At 38.5% G+C, this 23,987-nt stretch overlaps 1 protein-coding gene across 1 annotated transcript in view; it reads right to left on the minus strand.

Annotated features, from left to right (window-relative positions):
- The window catches only part of LOC127576999 (disintegrin and metalloproteinase domain-containing protein 12-like), a 279,055-nt gene that overhangs the window by 82,641 nt on the left and 172,427 nt on the right, over positions 1 to 23,987 (minus strand). Inside the window, exons 5-9 of the mRNA XM_052027846.1 lie at positions 20,316 to 20,392; positions 10,700 to 10,886; positions 5,659 to 5,724; positions 3,699 to 3,770; positions 1,151 to 1,320 (exon numbers count right to left, since the gene is read on the minus strand). Of these exons, the coding sequence (XP_051883806.1) occupies positions 1,151 to 1,320; positions 3,699 to 3,770; positions 5,659 to 5,724; positions 10,700 to 10,886; positions 20,316 to 20,392 (572 nt within the window). The remainder of the gene's footprint in view (positions 1 to 1,150; positions 1,321 to 3,698; positions 3,771 to 5,658; positions 5,725 to 10,699; positions 10,887 to 20,315; positions 20,393 to 23,987) is intronic.

A 23,987-nucleotide genomic window follows, 5' to 3' on the forward strand; every position in this document is an offset into this window, starting at 1 on the left:
ACGAACTATGCACTTGTAATCCTACATCCCTCTGTTCCATTACACTCCCTAGTGCCCTACCATTCAAAATATAAGTCCTATGCTAGTTTGACTTTCCAAAATACATCACCTCACACTCATTTGTATTGAAATCCATTTGACATTCCTTGGCCCACATCCCTAACTGATCAAGATCCCCTTGCAATCTATGATAACCTTCTTCACAATCAACAACACCTCCTAATTTCATATCATCCACAAACTTACTGATCAAGCCTTGTGCATTCGCATCCAAATCAATTATATAAATAATGAATAACAAAGGTCCCAACACCGAACCCTGCAGCACATCACTAGTCACTGGCCTCCATAACAAGAAACAACATTCAACCACCACCCTCTGCTTCCTACCTTCGAGCCAATTTTGAATCCACCTAACTAGCTCTCCCTGGATTCTATGGGACTTAACCTTGCAGACCAGCCTATCATATGGGACCTTGTCGAAGGCCTTTCTGAAGTCCAAATAGACAACATCCACTGCCCTACCCTCACCTAGCTTTTTGGTTACCTCTTCAAAAAACTCTAAAAGGTTTGTCAAGCATGACTTCCCATGCACAAAGCCATGCTGACTCCCCCTAATCAGACTCTGTCCATCCAAATGCTGGTTGATCCTGTCCTTCAGAATTCCTTCCAGTAACTTCCCCAGTACTGATGTCAGGTTGACTGACCTGTAGTTCCCTGGCTTGTCCTTTCTACCCTTCTTAAACAATGGAACAAAATTATCCACCTTCCAGTCTTCGGGGACTTCACCAGTGGCTAACGATGAAGCAAATATCTCTGCAAGGGCCTCCTACTTCCATTCTAGTTAATGCATATTGCTTCTCTTTCAAAGAGATGTAAACAAAGGTTACAAAATTGCCCAGAGGAGTCAAAATTCAGATTACCCACAATTTAATTGAATATTGAAAGAGGCTTGAAGAGTTGGGTTCCTTACTCTTGTACTGGGGGTCTTTCTCACTTCTGTAGCTGTTTAAACTATAAAAGGTCAAGGCAGAAGGAAGAACTGAAACAACAATGTGAATATATTTGACCAAACGGTGCATCTGTGCAATGTATCTTGAATTCAGCACAATTACAATCTTAATAACTCGAGGTATTGCAGAATGCCTACCTCACCAGTTGGGCATTGTCATGTGGTTTACGGGACAGTAGTTTCACCTTCCTCCAGTCAAGAAACTCATTGAGTGTAGTAAATGGGTCACCAGTTATTGAGCATTTATCCATATCAGTCCAAACTTCCACTCCAACTAGGGCAACTCGAATGTTCAAGGATCTGTAAAACTACAATGGAATAATTATTGTAGCCAAAGGAAAAAAAAGTTTCAAGTATGACTGGTTCAGGATTAATATTAGTGAAGACCAGTTACCTCCAGTTTAAGGCACTGAATTGTCAAAGGTCATAAAAAGGTCACAATTCATCACAAGATACAAAAAATGGTTTCAATTTCATTTAAACTTTATAGCACTGCTCCTTTTCATTATTCATTTACTAATTTCTTTAATAAAAAGCAAAATAACTTATCAAGACTACTGTTGTCTACATCTCCCATGAGCATCATCCAGTGATAGCTGAAAGCCAGAATTCATGAATCCATGAAAGAATTTAAAAAAAACAATCATTTCTAGGCTGTCTGCTTGGACAGATTTTATGGAAGACCATCAGTAAATACTGCCAAACTTTACTTATTCAAATAAAATAAGGGGTAATTGGTGATGAAGTATATACTTTTCTGGATCACAAACAATACTAACAAATAGTTCCCGTAGATGTCTCACTAATACATCCAGGGACTGGAAGAATCTTTGGTGATTTCCTGCTACGATATGGTGAGAATTACTAAAATGAAATGCAAAAGGTATAATTATGACCAGAAAGATATTTCTATGTAAAACTGTCATTCACTTTCTTCAAGGCAAAATTGCTAATTGTTGTAGTTGCACGTTTATTTTTCTTAACTTCACTATTAGCGAAGTATATATGTCAAAACCAGCCCTTTCCCAAGCTGGTCTTGCTGAACACAAAAATTCTTAAAATTTAATGAGGTGTGGGCATGGATTCTCCTCCTGTTGGAGTTCTATGCACAGGATGGTGTTGATGCAAGTATGTAACAGAGACTGGGCTGGAGAGAGGTTCTAACTTACATGTCTTCCACCCTTTCTGTCCAAACCCATTCGAAGTCCATGTTAAATGTCATTTAGCCTTGAAACTCACGAGTCATATAGGAGCATTTGCAAGTCAGCAAATTTTTGGCTTACTGCTTTTGGGAGGGAATAAAATATAGTTTTGGTATGTAGCATCCGCAGCCAGCTTTTATAGTTCCTCATGTTGCAAAATAGCTGAAGCAACAGAAGCAAGAGAATCAAAGTTTTCATTCTGCCCTGTGCATGTGCTTCTGGCAGAGACAGAGGCAAAGAGGGGCAGTCTCTAGTGCAGAGCACATAAAATTATGTGGAGTATTTAGTACAGGAACAGGAATATTACTGCCACTCAAGCCTCCTCCTGTCCTTTCTTATCCAACTCTATCAGTAAAACCTTCTTTTCCCTTCTTCCCATATGGTTAACTAGCTTTCCCTTGAAAAAAACATCTACACTATTTGCTTCAACCACTCTTCACGGTAATAAATTCCACTTCTCTCTCGATAAAGGAATTTCTTCTGAAATACTGTTTAATTTTTTGGTGGTCATTTGCTTTGATGGTTTCAGGATGAACATTTCAGGAACAATTTCTTCCCCTCTGCCATCAGATTCCTGAACAGTCCATGAACCCATGAACACGACCTCATTATTCCTCTTTTGCACTATTTATTTAGTTTTGTAACTTATGGTAATTTTTTATGCCCTGCGCTGTCTTGCACAGTACTGCTGTCACAAAACAACAAATTTTATGACATATGTCAGCGATAATAAACCTGATTCTGATAATGACATTTAAGGCACTGGTGAACAACTTACTGACAAAACTATGCTGTTGGTAAAAGTGGTCTACTGATCTCAGCCAGCAGAATTAGCAGTTTATATATTTCCCTGATGGCTTCAGCAAAAGAAAATCATGTAAACTTTTAAGGCACAGACATCCAGAGAGGTCTAATTTATGTGTGGACCCGTCGAATTTGTGTTTAGAGAATAAATTCTCATGTCTCACATTGTGATGATTTGCATATTCTCCCCTATTTCTCCTTCCTAACAAAATAAGGATATTCCCATTAGTAATATTTCACAAGATCATTCGGCAGTGGTGTAGTAACATTAACAGCTAATTTTTTTTAAGTCCCAAGAAACATCAAGCAAAACTAACACAGCATTCTTCTTCAATTTGTCATATAACTCAATGGGCTGTATTAAGCATCTCTGAGGACCTTAACGCAGGCAAATTTTTGGGGGGAGGAGGAAGCATGTGTAGATTTTTGAGTGAAGATTTGAGACAGTAGTCTTAAAACTCACCTTGTTCTTCTTTTCCCAGATCTACCAAGCAGATGTTATTTAGTCAAAGAAACTTGCACAATGGCTCCTTGTCAGTAGAAGCAATGAATAAGAGCAAGTATCCACAGATTTACAAATTGCTACATTCATCAAATGACAATATTTATTTTACACCCTTCTCTGTTCATCATCAACTTGGGAAACATATTGCTTTCAAAATACCTTGCTGCATGCTTACCTTATCCACAAAGTTGCCAATTTCTATCAATCTTTGTTTCGTCTTTTCCAAATCCTTTCCATGTTTCTGAAACTGTATACACATAAGACTCTGATAGTTAGGTTTACATTGTCTTACAAATCTTGTTATAACTATTTTACTATTTATACTTAAGTCAGGAAAATTGACTGGCTGAATAGGTCAATGAGTAATATATCTATAGAATGCTGACCTCAATAAAAGAGATTGATTTTTTTTCAAAATTTCTGATTATTATTGTGTCATATCATTGAGTTCTCCTGTTGCAGCTTCCATAGAAGATAGAGGAGACATTGCTGAGATATGCTGAACCATATGTATGTGGTTACGAAAGGATAGTGGATTCCACCTGGGCACCCAGGTTGGCATTGAGGGCTAAAGTCCCAAAATATATATTTTAAAATGTTTGTATTTGTAAGGAGGCAGCAGTAGGCACACATGAATCATTTCTGGTTTGGAGGAGTTGATGTGTCAGGTCTCCCAAATTAGCCATCAAGTGTGCTCCACTGGTATGGATGTCTGTCATCTGCTGGAGATGACAGGAAATCCACCTTACCACAGAAACTCAGCTGGGGCAAGTATGCAAGGTAAGAGACATAGGGCAGTGTTAAGAAAGTGCTGCCCTGTGGGATGTGCTAACTTTCAGGTGATGCATTCTGGTCTCTCAAGTAGTCATAAAGATATCCCATGGTAATATTTCAAAGCTTCCATATCTGGCTAATATTTAATCCTCATCAACATCATTGAATATGTTTTGTTTTAACATATTAATGATTATAACAGCTTGCTGTGTGTGAATTGGCTGCTGCGTTTCCTAAATTGCAAAACGTGACTTGGCTGTAAAGAAATGAAATGTCCCAAAGTCTTACAAGCTGTTGTATAAATGCAAGCTTGTTTTTGTTAGTAAAAAAATGACTTTGATGCTTATTGCCAGTTAAGTGTCACTGTCATATCTGATGCCATATGCTGCAACAGCAGTTTTGCAATTAATAAATCACATTGTGAAATGTCACATTAGCCAGTAACTAATTGCATAATATAAACGGGTCCAACCACAATATTGTGATTTATACTGACTGGTCTTAAGCTGTTGGAAATAGAGAAATAAACAAGAACAATCAGAATATGATGTGAATTTTTTTGTTGTTGGAGGCATCAGATTTAGAAGAGGGAAGAAGAAGAGGGAGTGGAGGTAATTTTCAGTTTGGTTGCAAATGGAAAACCGGTATCTTTCGATTGGCTACCCAATTTACATCCTGTTCCATTCACTTTTTCATGAACTCCAATGGTGCAAGCACCACTAGCTTACAGTAATAGTGGTGAAGGTATGGAACAGAATTCCAAAAAAGACGGTGGAGGCCAGTTTCATTAGCAACTGGATAAATATTCTGTGAAAGGCTTGACAGCTGTGTATGAAAGATATTGAAGGACATGAGATCACAATGGTCTGTTGGATTCTGAGCAGTCCTAATTCCATTATATTGCAATTCAAGGATAAGATATTTGAGGTGAAATTTTATAATTTAGGTGCTTTTGACCTCTAACTATTTTTCAAAAAAAAATCACAGAAGGATCAAAGGATGGTAATTGCTGCACCTAACGGTTTCATGCACTGTGCCTGTCTAAGTGCCACAATTATACATGAAATAGTCATGGGAAAATTTAATGGTTAATGAAGACCAACAAAGAGACTTTTCCACAAATAGACCAGATAGGTAGAAAAAAAACAAGTCAACAGTAATGTACTGAAACATCCCTTCAAAATCAGCTCATGAAAAATATTTTCATTCTCATCAATCGATAAACAAATCATATTGTGAGATACTGCGAAAGCAGTGGTGTTTTTCCAGTTATTCTAGTGCTCAACAGTAAAACAGAAACTACAATTAATTGAACAAAAGACCTGATGTATCCTGAACTGAAAATTAGTTCAATATCCTACCTCTCGATTGTCTGCTACTATAATCAGTTCCACATATTTAGTGGTCTTCAAAATGTCTCTCTTGTGCTGTAAAACAAAGTACAAATAATAAGCTACTATTTTCTAAAAGCTCTCAAATCCCATTTACCTTTTTTAAAATATATTATTATAATAAAATAGGTTGGAAAGAGGATATCACAGAGCTCAAAAGAGGCTCTCTGTGAGGTTGAAGGACCAACATCTTTAAAAACTGTTGCTTCCATGTGAGCTACATTTGAATAACTATTGTTTTTTCATGAGGCAACATTATGTTTGTTCGAGAAATTGAATTGGGAAAAACTCAATAACAACAGAACAGTCAGTTTAATCTCAGTTTGGAAGTTCTAGAACAATAATTGGGGAAGCATTTTTTAATGAAGTTGATGAGAGGAAAATGCAGTTGATATTGTATATGAACTTCAAAAGGCATTCAATAAAATGCAATATTTTTGGATGTCATCAAAATCCAAGGCTATGGAATAGAAGGAGTTGTAGAAGTATGGACAGAAGAATGTCAAAGGAACAGGAAGCAGAGCATAGTTTGAAAGCTTGTTTTTCAGATTGGAGGGAAATGTATAGTGAAGTTTCCTAGGGGTTGGTTAAGGATCACTGCTTTCCTTATTATATATTATTGATTCAGACTTGGGATATACAGGGCACAATTTCTAAATTTGCAGATGACACCAAATTTAGTGAACTGTGAAGATTATAGTAATGGGCTTCAAGAGATATTCACTCCCTCCATTACCAGCACACCATGAGTATAATGTGCACCATTTACAAAATGCAGTTACTTATCACAGCAACTTTGACAGCATGTCCCAAATCCATAGCCTTTACCACCTGAAAGAACAAGGGTCATGGGAATACCTGCCTGTTTTTCCCAAGTATATATCATTCTAACTTGGAAAAATATCCCTTTGTATTTATTTATAAATGTCATAGGGCCATTGAGTTATTCAACCTGGAAACAGGCCCTTTAGTCCAACTCGTCCACGCCGACTAAATTGTCTCCCTGATCTAGTCCCATTTGCCAGCATTTGGACCATAGTCCCCTAAACCTTTTCCATTTGTGTCCCTGTCTAAATGTCTTTTAAACATTGTAATTGTATCTGCCTCTACAACTTCCTCTAGCAGCTCATCCCATGTACTCATCACCCTCTGTCTGTACATTGCCCCATGTCCCCTTTAAATCTTTCCCGTCTCAACTTAAACCTATGCCCTCTAGTTTTAGATTCCCATACCCTGGGAAAAAGATTGCGACCATTCACCTTACCTATGTCCCTCATGATTTTATAAAGTCACCCCTCAGCCTCCTGCACTCCAGGGAAAAAAAGTCATAGCCTATACAGCCTCTCCTTATAACTCAAGCTCTCCAGTCCAAGTAACATCCTCGCGAACCTTTTCTGCATCCTTTCCAGCTTAATGACATGTAGCAGGGTGACAGAACTGCACACAATACTCCATGTGTGGTCACACCAATGACCTGTACAGTTGCAGCATGACATTCCAATTCCTGTACTCAGTGCCCTAACCAATGAAGGCAAGCATGCTAAACGCCTTCTTCACCACTCTGTCTACCTGTGCCTCCAATTTCAAGGAACTATGTATTGGAATTGGAATTGGTTTATTATTGTTTTATCAAACAAGGTAACATCCATTTCTGGTTAATTAAAACAACAACCATTTCTCCTCTGCCTGCAATACAATCGGAATTTCCTTGCCTATAGAAATGCAGGAGTACACTGTAGCTCTTTCTCTGAACAAGTAACATTTTGCCTGATAATGCATTTTTTACATTAAGGGTGCTTCATAAAGGCAAGTTGTTGTTTATACACAGCTCTGCACAATTAGTCCACTTCACATTTTGAAACAAGTTGGAAACCAAACATCTCCACTCACACAACAAAACCATTAATTGCTTTCAAGGGAGTTGTCATTTGTCACCTGTAATAATAATAGGTTGTTGTCCATTTGAATCAGTGGATAAAAACCTCATGAGAGTTTTCAGTTCTCCACTCAGTGCTGCCTGAGACTGGACAGATTAAGTCTTCTCATTCGCTGGAGCCATGCTGTCTGAGGCCTGTGGCCTGGCAGGAAACCCTCCCAGGCCTCCTCCAAGAGATTTAGTGAGGCTGCAGCCACCCACTTGATACTGCCTGATGCAGGCAGTGTGCAGTCTCCTGATATGCTGCAGCTGGTTTGTTGGATCTGACTCTGTTTTGTCCAAAAGACAAGTACAAGACTGCATGGCAACAACCCTGACCCAGGAATTAGTACCTCTAAAAATATGTCATTGTATGAATGAGTGACCACCAGGATGTCTGCATCACCCATGCCATGACAGGTACCTATAACTGCTGGACTGATCACCACAGAATCCACTCCATTATTTCCATCAGTGTTGTCCCAAATCAATAGTGGGAGCACAAACACTGAAACAAGGCTGTTAAAATTGAAGGTCAAGGACGCAGCAGAGAAAGCTCTTTTCAAGCGGCAACTCACTGACAACCTGACAGTTCCCAACCAGTAGTAGCTACAGAGTGTCCACAGTAACCAAACTGCATGGAAGTCTATGATTAATTGGCACCTGAGGAGAGAGTCGTTGCTTCCCCACCAGAAAACACTAGGGTTGATTTGATCAGAATGACCAGAAGATCCATTAGACTATTCACAACACAAGGTGCTGTTGGATTGGAAATTTCACCACGTCGTAAGGGCAGAAAAAAGCTCTACTGATGATGGCCAAAGTTCAACAAATAACCCAAGACCTAAAGAGCAGACAATGGGTAGAAAGTGTGCTGGAGATCTAGCAGCTTGCCGAGATATGTGTGTTCTTCAGTTCTGTTGAGATAATCGGTGGCCTTAAAGCCCAAGAGTCCAATCCGCTGACACTCAAGAATGGAGCAGAGCTTATCTAGGATAGAGAGGTAGTCAACACTATCTAGAAGGAGCACTTCGAGGAGAACCTTCAGTTATTTGCAACCCAACAGGACTGCCCTAGATGAAGAGAAGGATGATTCCAAGGTGCCAAATGATGCTAGCTGGAAAATTAGAAACTCTGCACATTTGAAATATGTGAACAGGATTGCAGCATTGGAGTAGGACACTCAGAAGCCAACTTTCCCATGGAAAACTAGACACATATAGTATTAAAATACATTTTTCTTATTTGCAAGATTTCTGTTTTTCTTTGTAATCTGTGTCATGGATGTAATCAAATGGCTTATTTTGTATTTCTTTTCCATGCGGAAAATAAAGCTGGTAAGAATGAATACAATCATTTCCTTGTTAAATGTACAATTTTGCAACTGAACCTTACTAACAAGAATGTTCTGGAGCCAATTTCCCAATGGCAAAGTTAAAATATACAGCAATAACCAATCAGATGCCTGTTTCTGGGCCTTCACAGCAGGCTAAAAGACTAAAAATGTAAAAACATGCATTAAAATGTTAAAGACATTACTTGTAAAAAACGTTCCAATTTAAATGTCCAGATTGCTTAAGAGATGTTTATAATCTTTGAAATCCAATACAGTTGGACTTAGCTGTCTAATTACTTTTCAATGTAGACAGTGGCTCAAATTACTTGAATTGGGTGTAAATCAATCATGGTTTCACAATCATGCCAAAGATTTCATAAGGTAACAAATGAGTGATTAACAATTTTATGTGATTTAAAAAATATAATTGTTTTTGTTTCTTAGCAACTGCTACATAAGACTGCATGAATAAAACAGTACAAAAAATAGTTGGAGGTGCTTTCATACTATTGCTATTACACTAACAAGCACAGAATCGTTGTATGAACTGATCTAGAATTGTGTTAAAGAGATCTACATGTGAAAGGCAGGATTTAAAACTGCACTACTCAGCAATCAGTAGCAAATGGTAGTGTTCATATTTCTCAGTCAGAAGCTTGTAGGTTCAAGTTTCAGTCCTGGCCTTAGAGCGTGTAATCCTTGTCGGGACATTAGTCCAGTATTGAGACCCTGTCTCTTACATGAGATGTTAAAATGAAGACCCATCTGCTTATTCATGGGAATGTTAAAGATGCCCTTGCCCAGCAGTAATCTGGTAAGATTCAGTATTTTTCATCAATATCATAGCAACATATTAACTGGTCATTTAACTTGTATGCCAGTTAGACAAAATTGTGCAGAATTTTGCTTACAAACCAATAATGATTACAGTTCAAATGTGGTTACAAAGTATGTGGTTACAAAGTATCTGGAGGACATGATAAACATTATAAAAGTCCAACTTCTTTACTTCCATAGTTTATGGTTTATTTGGCAACTATTTTGACATTCAATACTGATGAAACATACGCTGAATATCACTGACAATACTGCATAATGAGTTCATACGGACTTTTGTAATTCGAAGGCCCATCCATACTCTTTGGTTTGCATGGTCATATTTGAAGATAAGCTTTCATCACAAGCTAATTGTGCAATACTTAAGGTAATGAAATGCCAAATTATTAACTTTTTTGTAACTTTTGGCAATCCTTAACTTTGAGAAATCTTTATGTTCCAACTGTGAATGACATCATGGAGAAATGGATAATGAGAAATTGCAGAATTGCATTTTTAATATTTTCTTTACAATACTGAACAATGAACTCGTGACATTGCTGAACACTGCCAGGCACAAAATGTTCTCCTCATCTCAGAAGCAGTGTCTGCTGTCTGCTGACCTAAACAACAGTGAACCCCAGGTCTTCCCAAATATTGTATTCTACTAACTGAAAGAAAAGTTTTTGTATGGAAAGGAAAACATTAACCTCCAACCTCTCTATAATTCTTATATTTGAAGATGGACTATTGCTATGGTTCAGTGCCAGCATAAACAGTCACATAAATTAGATCTGTTAGAAATCTGTCAAGTTGGTGATAGCTGATTCATTGGAAAATAATTATATTAGGAAGTTCTTTTCACAAAGCTTCTTAAAACATCATTGCTACTTGGCCACACATTGTATGTATTTTGTTCTCCTAAACAAATGTAATTAACATACCCTTGTGGAAGATTCCTGCAGGGACTCAACAATACTGTTCATAGTGGTTTCCGAAGTTCTGTAGTTATGTCCACAGGCACCCACAATGCCCTGAAGATTTTCTGCTCGGTAGATCAAGTGTGTATTATTGGTAGCACCTTCAATGGGTTCTAATATATAAGTTTTATTTTCGAATGAAACAAATCCCCTGTCAAGGAAAACACAAGTTTTGTCAGAAGATACAGCTCCCAATCTTACAACATAAAATTTTCACCCTTAAAGTTAAATACCTTTACACCACCTTATTTGTCCAGCTGTGCAACTTCCTCCTCTAAAATCTATGCATTCTGATTCTGAATTCTTATGTATTTCTCTAACCAATGGCTATTGTGCTTTCCATGAAGTAGACTTCACACTCTGGAATTCTCTTGAAACTTTCTGCATCTTCAGCACTTTTCCCTCCAGCTCGATGTACTATTAAACATTTCCTTTTGCAAGTCCTTTGGTCACCTAGTATCTACTTCTTTGCCTTGGGTATCTGACTTTGCCTGCATGAAGCACTAAGAGGCATCTTCTCTACAATAAAGACACCAGATGTTGTCATTATTTAATGTAGGAGTGTAGGAGTCTCTGGGGAAATTTGAACAGTTCATTATTAAAATCTAAATTAGCAATTGATTAAAATACATTTCGGAAATAATTACCAAGAACTTTTGTGTGCCAAACAAATTATTGGGTGATGAAAGTCATCTTTTTTACTGGCCTGCACATGAACTGAAGAAATTTCAGTTGGTTTTTAACATTATTACTAATCTGGTTTTAAAAAAGTGTTCAGTACTTAATATTTGTTAAGTGGCAGCTGAAATGTTTGCCACAGCACTTTCTAATTTTGTAGCAATTTATCCTTAGTGAGAACCCAATTAAATTCAATAAATCTTCACATTTCAGGAAACCATAAAGCATAAAGGAGCTTTTATATTTTCCAACTATTTGAGAGCTTGAATTGATTTGATGTAATGCATCATGGTCAGGGGTGAAGAAAGTGCCAACATAAACTGTCTGCTTGTACTTCATATGTCACTACTTTCCTACACTCATCACAAGTTAACATTGGTTCAAATTTCACATCGCTATGAAACCCTGCTTTGATTTCCCTAAATGCAGAGCTGCAGGATTCTCTACCAACATATGACCCCACAGAGAGATCTTCCTCGCATTGAGAAGCAACCTAATGACTTTTGTTTCTGTTCACTGATGTTATGAATTTAGTGCGAGTTAAACAATGAGACCCATCTGCAAGATTTTTTGTTGAGCAACATGTTATTAAAGTGATGGAAAAGCAATGAAGAAAATCTGAAAGAGTCTAGCAACTACCGTAGGAACATTTCTGAAAATTTGCTTTCATTGAATCTTTTTGTCATTAGGGAGTTGTGTTAAATTGATGGGATCTCTTTTTAGATATTATGCTCTCCTCCTCCACTTTGGAAGTTACCACTGTCATGCTACCATGCACATCTAATGGAATTAGTCTAACAACCAGTAAGCTATGCCTCACAAGGGCACTTAAATCTCAGTATGCATATTGGATTGCTATCACCGACTTGGATCATGGACTGTTTCAACTCTCTGAAAGCTAGCACTACCATAAAAATTTGAAGAAAAACAGTACAGCATGTAAAAATGTAAATCTAATGAAAGTGCTGGCTGGCATTTCTCTGTACTTTCATTGTATAAATGAGAGCACTAACAGGCATCCTTTATTGATAATGTTTCATTGTGGCACAGTGTCACTTTTCAACTGTTTGCTGCTCTAGTTGGCAGGGTAGGGAAAAGCAAACTGTAGATTTTCCACAGTCATGTCACTCTGGAATTGGGTTATACAAGTTTTGAACTGAACTGATAGCTCATTATTTTTCTCTCCTCTCCCCAGTGCAGCACACTCTCTCCGAAAGGTGACCAAAATAAGAAATGCACTGCTGGTATTTGTGAAGCAAACCATCAAAATCTTGGGCTCATTCCTGTCTTAGTATCTCCTCTCTCTCATTCACCCTCTAGGATACTGAAGAATGGCTGGTAACTGAAATGAACAAACAAATGTACTTTATTTATGCAAGAACTTACATTGTGAAAAGCCGGTTTTCTCACAGTGACCTTCCCTAGAGACTGACAGCCTCTAGCAAGCTCCTACACTTAAACAGTGTAGCAATACAAAAAAAATTGTTGCAATTTTTAACGTGGAACCATCCACCTTCACAAATGTTTCATTCGTCCTTTAATAATGAAAAAAAGTCAAAAAGAAAATGAAATCATATTTGAAATAACATCAGTCTTCTGGTAGTCTTCCAACATAGTTTTTTTGTTTCCTTGTTTTCTCTATTCCATGAAAAATTTTGTACATTCATCTGTGAGTTGCATGGCTAAAGTGATAGCTTGCACTGAAGCAACCTTCATGATCCAGTCATGGTACAGATTTATCAACCACATCTGCTGCAGCGTCCAACTTACCGGTTTAGGAATTATATTTTTCTGGTTCAATACAATGAAATCCATATTCTATCTCAATCCTTAGGTTCACTGCCTCCAGAGAGCATCTCGCAGCAGGTCCCAGTATAGTTGCACATGACTCATTTATTTCAATTGCACCGCTTCAAGGCTGATGGTTGTTTCGGGAGGATAATACACATTACTCACAGCCAAGCTGAAATGTCACAGGTTGCTCCCACATCAACACCTTCAAATAATTACATCTAGTGGGTGTTCATTTCACAGAATTGACCTTATTTTTTATTAATTATATTTATATTTTGTATTTATTATTGTACCTTATACCAGGTACATTGTGTTCAACAGGTACGGTGAATCTGACCCTGTCTCTGCACAGCTTATCTCACCCACTCCAGGGACTTTAAGCATCATCTTCATTGTGCAGTCTTCAATCCACATCACACACACTCGTTTCCATATACAAGACTTTACTTAATTAGCCCCTCAACCTTCTCTCTACAATACTTGCGCCATTTCAGCAACCTTGGCTGTACTTTCCCTGTTCTGCTTGCTGCTTGTCTCTCACTGCATGCACTTCCTGTTGCTTCTAGCCTTGTACGCCTGAATGTTTTTTCTAGAGAAACTCTCTCTCACAAAATAGCTTCTGATGGTACAAAGAGATTCCACAAATAATCTGATTTCTGATGAGTGAGTTCTCAAAATCTCTGAAACTTCACTACTTGCTAAGAATCTTAGTTCTGTGAAGAAAACATGACAGGATTCTTCCTGCTCCTGCTTGCCATTAAAGAGCAGGTAGTGATCAACTGTTTTATTTCTAAGTGGGTTGTGATATGTTTACAATGCATCTAATGCCACCTCCAAACTCACATTTGAGGGTTTTGTGTACAATTCTCTCCCTTTGTAGCCAATGAGATACAATAACATCCTTCCATTCGCCTCTTCAGGTTTACCTACCACTGCCAGTTCGACAAGGAATATAAACTCCTCCCTCTCTTCCCTCCTTTGTCTCCATTCTTTACTTGGTTACTTGCCTGCAAAATGCAGCACCTTGGGAATCTTTATCTTCCCACCGTTTACTATCTGAAATGAATCACTCAGTTTGTTGTCTCTCAGCCGACATTCACGTGTTATTTCCATTGGGAAGGATTCTACCTTCTGTTTGGTATTTAGATTCAGACAAGGTGGCATCTAAATTTTATACTTTCAACAACCAGCACTTTTGACAGCATGGATCAATATATTCACTGTCTAAGATACCAGAAGATAACTACTGATTTAAACTAACAAACAAAGCTACCTTTTGTAAATGAAGAATAGAAAATTATGAACCATCTAGACAGAGGGACAGTGAAAGGCTATTCCCTATCATGAAGGGCAGAGAACTAGCGATCATAGGTAGAAAATTAAGAGGTTGAAAATTAAGGGTGACATGGGGAAAACTTTTTTACGCAGCTTGTGAGCAGAATCTGGAATGTAGTGCCTGCAGATGTGGTGATGGTGGGGAGGCAGCTTCCATTGTGGCCTTCAAGAGGGAAGTGAATAAGTATATGTTGATGAATATTTGCAAGGCAATGAAGAAATGGCCAGGTGGTGGAACTAGTGAGCTACTCTGGTAGAAAGCTGGCATGGATACAATGGGCTGAATGGCCTTCTGTGCTATAAGCTCTTTGAGCTCGTGCTGCTCCCATCACCTTCTGTTATAACCCATGTCTTGTAACCTTGCCCACAATAAACCTTGCTCACAGGCCCCACCCACAGCAACACCCTCCCACTCTACATAACACCTTCTCCATAATCTATCCCTAACTGTTGGAAGACAAGTTGGCAACCCTACATCTGACCAAGCTCACTGAATTTTTTTTTGAGGATTAAGAATGAGGTTTGTTGAGGAAAATATATATGATGGAGTCTGCATGGATTTTAACTACGCTTTTGACAAGGTTGCACATGGCAGCCTGGCCAAGAATGTAAAAGTCTATGGGATCCAATGAAGAGTGGCAAGTTGGATTTGAAATCGGCTCAGTGGCTGTAAGCAAAGGTTAATACTTAATAGGTATTCTTGCAATTGAAAAGCTGTTTCCAATAGAACTCCACCAGCTTCAGTGTTTGATCCTTTTCTAATTATTGCTCATATTAATAATTAAGACTTAAAAATGTAAGGGACATGATGAAAAAATTTGCAAATTTCATCAAAATTGGCTGCGTGATTGACTGTGAGGGAATACATAACTGACAGAATATCGAGAGGAGTGGAAGAACTGAGCAATCTTGAAGTGTATGCCCAGAACAGATTGATAAGGTGTTTCATATGGCTAATGTTATGCTCTCCTTTACTGGTCAAGGCGAGAGAGGTTATGCTGGAACTGTATTAGTTAGCCCAAAGATTGCATACTGCAGACAGTTCTTGTCACCGCATTATAGGAAAGATGTGACTGCATTAGAGAGGTTGCAAAGGAGATTTAAGAGGACGATGCCACGGCTGGAAAATGTGTACAATAAGAAAATATTTAATAGGCTAGGGTTGTTTTCCTTCAGAATAGAGGGAGGTTTAATTGAGGTGTATAACAGCATGAAGTGCCTAGATAGAGTAGAAAGGATAGGCAGGGTAAAAAGAATAAATAAATTTCCTTTAGCAGAGGGGTCAAAAACAGGGGCATACATTTAAAGTGATTATTAGAAGGAATAGAGAAGAGATGAAGGAAACTTCTTCAGAGGGTGTTGTGAGTCTGGAACTCACTGCCTGAAAAAGTGGAAGAAACACAAGCCATCATTGCATTTAAAGTACTTCGGATGTGTACTTGAAATGCTGTCATCTGCAGGGCAATGGATCAAATGCTGGAAAGAGGGATTCAGCTGGGCAGATTTTTCTCAGCTGGCAAGGACACACTGGGCTGAATTGCCTCCTGTGTTGTAACTTTTCTATGATTCTGTAAAGTAGTGGTTACACATGGAAGAAATTAAAGGAACCCATAATGTGTGGAAAAACTGCCAGTCAGTGATCCAAGGAAATGGGAAAGATGAAAAATGTGGACATTTCCTCTCTGATTAAAACAGAAAATGTTGGAAATATTCAGCCGGTCAATCATACTCCTTATTTGGGAAACGGTAAAACTCAGTCTATAAGACGAATCTGAAGTAAGGTTTCAAATGTTTTGAATATTTTTGGTTAAATAATAAATGCTGATGATGTCATCAAAGGGTGTGTCTTTTCTTGAAGGAGAGCTAAATGCTCAAGGCAGGAACATAAATCACTCTCTCTGTCAATGTTAATTCATCTCTTTCCATCTGTTAAATTCAGTAAGTCAGTTCCTCCAATCATTTGTGACAAAGTCTAAATTAAAATGTTCAACTAGCTTGCTATGTTCATTTTCTGAAGTGATGGGGAAGGAAGGATTTCAAATCTTTGAATTTTACTCGTTATGGGTGAAACATTGCTCCACACTGGATATAAAATATTGGGGTAAATCTTCACTTTCTTCATTCTTCAAAATGGATCATCTTTTTTATGGAAAGCCCTGATTTTATTTCTTTTACACCACAAAATTATTGGATTTTACAGCATAGGGAAGGCTAATTGACAGTCATGTCTCTGCTGGTGAAGAAGGTGTTTTGCCGTCTAAGTCCATTTTCCATTTTCTAGCTCTTGGCTCATTGCCCCTATGTGACATCATCCACCTCTAGCAACATTTCAGCCAGTGAACTCCAAACCCCACCAATTTTTGGATGAAATAAACCTCAGCATCCCTCAAATCCTTCTACCTGCAGTTAATGCCATAGGTTTTTGACCATATTAGTTCCCTCACAATTTTATGTCTCGTTAAATTGTCTCCCCCATCTCCTGTTCTGAATAAAATTAATCCCAGGGTAGTCAAATCTTTCCAGGTTGACTAAAAAAATCCTCTCTACTTTTGTCATGATCCACCTTAATGACCTCTGCATCTGCTGAGGTGTTATGATGTCCTTCCTGTAATGTTGTGACAGAACTATGTACAGTACCCTAGTTGTGCTCTAAGTAATGTTTTAATGCTATACTAGCATGATTCACTTGCTATTATGCTTCAACTAACAGGAAAGTAACTCCTATTCCATTTTAACCATCTTACCTATCTGCCCTACTACCTCCAGGGACGTAGACATGCAGTCCAAGATCACTCTGCAACATCAGGATATCTACTGAAGAGTATACAGAGCTTCTATTATCATTGAGACTGGTTCTACCATAGAAACTCTACATTGTGCATATAGGGCTGAAGTGTACTTACCTTTTGCTATTGATTAGGAATTGAACCACTGGTAAGATGTTCTCTGCAAGTCGGTGCATTCATAACCTCCATGCATGTGTATGCAGATGTGAAATTCAGGAATGTGCTCGAGGTCGGAAGCACCAGAACCTGACCTTCAGTTCTGTTGCTTTCACGACCTATTTTCACAAGGCCCAAATGTGGCCTCTGCTGTTGGACTATTCCCAGAGTGCAGTAGTTCTGATCTGAGGGACAGGATACATTTTATTCTGGTCCCTCATTTTTACACAAACTGTGGCTGACACATGCACTGCAACACTATCTATTTGATTGGGCTGCAGGACTGGATGGAAAAGGTAAATGAAGGCAAGTGGTCTGTTTCTTTTTTCGTTACTTTAGTTAATATTAATTTCTAATCAATTCACATCAATGAAATGTGTTTTAAATAAATCTATTACTCATTATTTCTTATTTTAAAAAATCTCTAATTTTCTTGGATTATTTCAACAGTTCATAAGTGTCTCTGATTTTAGACACATTCAGAAACACTTGAAAAGGCCATCGGGATGTAGCGGGGCAAAGTCTTTGGACTGAGGCCTGGTGAGGTCTGGTTGCTATTCACGGACCATGCTGCTTCATGGGTCAGCCATGCCAGTGAGGCCTGGAGTTTGATCTGTTGCAAAGGGCCACAAAAGGTTAGTGGGCTGCCTGGATTGTATGGGTGGCAAACTAGGGCCAGGATGAGCATCATCAACCCATTATGTTCTGAGTCTTGCACATGCAGTGTTACTGTAGCCTCAGCATGGGCAGTGAAAAAACATTGTTTATAAAACCCAGGCAAAGTAATTTCCCTGTCAGTCACAATCCCCAAAACCTGTTCCAGGTAGTTTATCAAAACATCAGGATCTGCCTTCTACAGTTGCATAAAGAAATAAGATGGATAACATTTTAATTTTATAAGCTGAAAAAATCTCTTTAATCTTCAACAGGTTAAGGTAGTAAAACAAGATATTTCCGTGCACTTGATCTTTTACAGATGTTCTTTGAATCTAAATTTATTTGTACTTTACTGGAGTGCAATGGTGTGCTGTTTCAGAGCAGTGTACACTGAGTTATTTTCTTCAAGGAAAGGAAACTTATCAAATGTATTTTAATTGATTTGCTTCAGTTGACATAAAACTCAAAGCTCATACACTCACATCATTTCTTCAGGTACATATATACAAACATATAAAACCCATTTTCACAAGGCCCAAATATGGATTCCATTGCTACTGACTCTAAATGCAGGTCAGCAGTAGTGTGAATGCACCTAAGAAAGTTACACGGCAGCAGAAATACCAAGTTGGCACATACAAGGCCACCTAATAATTGCTCTTCATGGGGTGGATGTAGAGAGGATGGGTTCCTGGTGGGAAAATCTAGAAATAGTGGTCATTGCTGAAAAATAAGGAGCCAGCCATTAAAGATAGAAATGAGGTGAAATTATTTCTTTTGCAGGATCACTGGAACTCTTTTAATTAAAGGAAAATGGAAGCGGAGTCTTTGATTATTGTTTAGGGTAGAGGTAGATAGATCCTTTGTAAGCAAGAGTGAAAGGTTACCAGGAGTGGGTGGAAATGTGGAGTTGAGTTTATAATCAAATCAGCCATGACAGAGGGACAGGTTCAAGTAGGTTAATCCTACTCCTAGTTTGGATGCTCGTATGTTCATAACTTAACATTTTGAAACTAAATTTACAACATAAAGGTGACACAAGGGTTCACTATATTTGGTTATTGGTTCCTTGCTTCTGCATGTTATTGTGCCCCAGACTTAAAGTACTAGGCTTATGTGCTGCAGAACAGAACTTATGCAGATAAACTCACACAAAGGCCTCTCCTCTACAAAATCCCATCTTTACGGGGAGTGAAGATCGTGGGGAAAATGTGTTCAAGACCAGACTGGAGGAGGGAGAGGGTGCTGATGAAAGTGGAGCTGAGGTGTCAAATGGAAGTAAGAAAACAGGCTGCGGGGTTAATGTGGGAGAAGGATCATGAGTGGAAGAGACCAGAGGAAGGGTGGATTGATAATCAGGGGAACGATTGAGGATTAGTCAAGAGTAGGTCAGTAAGAATATTGGGAAGGACCAGTGGACATTGTAGGTGGAGAGGATGGGTGGAGGAGGACATGGTGATTGGGAGCAATCATAAATAATGAAGAATTAATGATTAACCAAGTGATGGAAGACAGATGACTTGGATTACCCAGAAGTGGGCCAGTTAGGAATGAAGCAGAACTAAATGTTCTTGGTGAGATTTGGTTTGGTGTTGGAAGCTCAAACCAGTTGCAGGTCTTGCCTACTCAGTACAGTTTTAGGCAAACAACATTAAATAAGCTTGTCCAGTGGCCTCCATATTCTGATGCCTCATGGACATTACAATTTTGCCTGCTGTGTGAAGCACACTAATTTGCTGCATTTGCATGATGTGCTGGCAAATAAATAGGCTGACAATCAGTTTACAGGGCACTTAGAAGGCAAGTGACACCAGTCAAAATTTCAAGTTGTGTTTTTGAAGGAATCCGTAGCATCACAATAAATTACCTTTTCACTTCCCACTCGATTGAATCTGCATTGCTCTGATTCAGGACAAAGAGAAGGTTCAGCTTATCTCTTCAGTGTGGATCAAAAATAAGGAGAGCATCCCCTTTTGTACCTTTGAGTAGATCAGTCACTGCTCTCTCAACCTGAATCCATCTTTGTCTTACTTAAACCAAAGAACCCAAACATAAACAAGGATACCACATGTAGATTGTTATTTAGGAAATTAATACATGTACCCAAAGGAGAAATAATAGCATTTTTATAAAAACATTATACATGTGGCAAATGGGAAGTGTTTAATTCATACCTGAGACCAGAACAAGTGCTGAGGCTGACAGTAGACTGAGAATATCCTTGCACATGACCGTGGTAGTAGCAGTGACCCTTAAAAGAAAATATTATACAATATAAACTAGGTTTTTCCTCAGGTGTGCCAACATTTTAATAAATAATTAGCAAGCCCATTGGTTGAATGCTCCTAATTTGCACGTCTATAAATAGAAAGGCGCTTCCATAGAAAAATCAGTTATTATTTGACCACAATATAGATTATTTCAGGAAAAAAATTATCTGTGCTTACTGCATGACTCTTTTACAACGGTGTTATCTTTAACTTAGTGAGCTAAATATATTCCATTGAAGAATATGAGATTCTCAATGAAGTAAATACATGTTATAATTATGGTCAATTAAAAAAAAACAAATGATATCGTGCCTCTGTTACAACAACTTTCTTTGGACTACAGTAACAGTGCATGTGATTTGGTAGTAGAAAACGTTTTACCAAAACTTACCTGAATATAAAGTTTGCCAATTTAATAGAGACAAAATATTCCACAGAAAAGATTCCAAATTAGAATCAGCTAATTTGTCAGGAATTTACAATCAACGAGTGAAGGAAAGAAAGATATACTTGCATTTATTTTGCATCTTTCACATCCCTTCAGGGATATCTTAAACACTTTTCAGCCAATGAAGTACTTTTTAAACATAATAACTATTGTAATGTAGGGAAACTGGCAACTATTTTGACAGCAAGCTCTCACAAACAGCAAGCTGGTAAGGTTGAGGAAGGTATAAACATTGGCCAGGTAATCTGCTGTTCTTTGACATTACGCCATAGAATGTTTTGCAAACACTTAAAAAAGCAGGTATGGACTCACTTTAACACTCCTTGCAAAAGACAGTATCTTGGACAATGTAGCACTCTGATGTACTGCTCAGGGGCATTGACCAAGATTCTCATGCTAATGGCTCTGCAATGGGACTTGGAATACTCTTACTTGTAGGTAATGGGACTACTGATACAACATTTCCCTTTCACTCACACTAACTATTCTTATGTAACAGCTAGGATTATTGAAGTTTCTTTTCATTACATTAATGGAACTATTTGATGTGTATCAATTTTAAGTGGCTAGTAAAAATATTCATTTTGCACTAAAGCGCAGACCTTTTAAAATATGTATGGAGAAGCATAGCAAGATATGCAGGTTTGGCACTAAGGCACAATGACTCAAAAGATGTGCATAAAACTATTCCATATTTTTCTATGTGGAACATTTTCAGTGGGGTCCCATTATGTCTCAGCTGGTTAAGTACTGAGGAGCTGGACTGTGCAAGTGGGAGGTTTCAGCTCAATGCCTGGTCTTGCTGCTTTTAACAAGGGAATAACAAGTGAGTGACAAATGTTCCAAGGATCCCTCAGTGCAGAAGATGACAATCAGTTGGGTTGTTTGGCTTTGATTGCTACTCAATGCTCTTTACTGCAAATGCAGATGCATGGGCTTTGAGTGATAATAGGACTGGGCTCATCTTTGCATTCCATTCAGTAGTCAGATAAACACATTCTGTGAAAGTCACGCGAGAAATGTGACTTGGGGGTAATTAATTGGAGGTGCTGGTTGGTTATTGAACTATACCTCAGCAAACAGTGAAAATCTTTCAGTGCACTAGGACAATTTTCATGGAATTGTAATTAAATATACCTGAATGAAAATACTTATTACTTCCAAATCGTGGAAGGAGAGAAAACAAAACAGCAAAATTGATTATAGCCCTTCGGAAGAATCTGTTTTGCCTTTGTCCCGTGAATGGAACCTGCTGAGTAGATCCAAAGAGAAGGAAAACTATAGACAGTTTTTTGAAAACTAACGAACACAACTAAATTCACTGACCTGAAACGTTAATTCTGTTTTTTTCTCTATATATGCTGTCTGACCTGTTGAGTATTTCCAGCATTCTCTGTTTTTATTTCCACTGTGCGATGGTTGCAGACAATATCGTTGCTATAACATATTGTTTTTAAATATTGCATATATGACTATTGCATATATATTAAATATATGGTGTGCAGAAAAAAATTGGCCCAATAATGTTCCAATGCACTAATATAACACTTAGATTTTTGCCATCAACAATCAGTTTGTTTGCTTCCACTAACAATGAACCTGAACAAGTTCTAGATTAAGAGACACTGCTATAATATATCTTGTTAAATATAATGTAAAAAGAGAGAATGCTGGAAAAATTCAGCAGGTCAGGCAGCATCTGTGTAAAGAGAAACAGTTAGCGTTTCAGGTCCGAGTCCCTTTGTCAGAACTGGGAAAGAAGCAAAAACATGTTAGTTTTCAGTGGCAGAGAAGCTGGGGGGTGTGGGATAGATAGAACAGAGGGAAAATCTCTGATAGGGTGAGACCAAATGAATTAATGTAGCAGTTAGAAGCAGATTGTACTTCCTTGTCTGTGCAGTGTGTTACCAACACCAAGGCTGTGAGAGATGCCCAGCAGGCCAGACTATACAAGTAGAAAGAGAAAACTGAGCCAACATGATGACAGGCAGCAATGGTCAGTTTTGCTACAGATAAAAAGAAAAAGTGCATAACCTAAGTCGGAGAATTACCCAGACAGAAGATGAAGAGGTGTTGCTGAAAATTGCATTGGGCTTCATTGTAATTGCGCAGGAGGCTACAAACGGATAGGTCAGAGTAGGAGTGGGACAGGAAATTAAAGTGGCATAAAGTTGTTGTACATTTAGGTGTAAACTAAGTAAGTGCCTGGTCATGGTGGTATAGCAGCCCACTGTGAAGTAGGGAATGTCTTACGACCTTTAGCCTACTCCAACAGAGAACCAATATGTTTCTCTCATCTGTGCCTATGCTCCAAACCTGAAAGCTTCAGATTAGGTCAAGGAATACTTCTATTTTGTCTTGGAAAAAACCCTGGCCCATGGACCAAAGGAAGACAAACTGATCCTTCTGTGTGACCTCAATGCCAGGGTGGGAAGGGACACAACCCTCTGGCAAGGCACATTCAGCAAGGAAGGAGCAGACGAACCCTAACAGGGTCTTTCACTTGACATGATGCTTGGGGCCTCTTCATAATCAGAGAGGGCAGCATAAGACATCATGACATGACATATGACATGCATGGGTTCTTCAGTGTTGTAAAGGTCTTCCACAGTCCAAACACCCAAGGCTCCATCCCACTGAGATCCAAGAATGGGGGTAAACTCATCAGAGGCGGAAATGTTGTCAATGCCGCTGGAAGGAACATTTTGAGGATCTCCTCAATCACAATTCTGTTCTTAATGTGAGCGCCCTGGACTCCATCCCGCAGCAACCTGTTTGGGCCAGCCTTGTGGCCACTCCTGACCAGCAAGAAATCAAGAAGGTCACTTCCCAGCTCAAAAATAACAAAGTTTCTTCTGAAGTCCTAAAACTCCACAGCGAAGAGCATCAGCTATAAATCCACAATCTCTTTGTCCACATCTGGGAAGAGGAGGATGTTCAGGAGACCTCAGAGATGGCATAATAGTCACCGTCTTCAAGAAAGGAGATAATTCTTACTGTGGTAACAACAGAGGGGTCACACTGCTGTCTGCCAGAGGGAAAGTCTTAATGTATTACATAATCCTTATATGGAGTGATCTAAAATTAAAATAAACTTACTAGAGGTAATAGTTATATGCACACTGAAA

This window comes from Pristis pectinata, chromosome 12 (assembly GCF_009764475.1).
Source record: "Pristis pectinata isolate sPriPec2 chromosome 12, sPriPec2.1.pri, whole genome shotgun sequence".
Classification (NCBI taxonomy): domain Eukaryota; kingdom Metazoa; phylum Chordata; class Chondrichthyes; order Rhinopristiformes; family Pristidae; genus Pristis; species Pristis pectinata.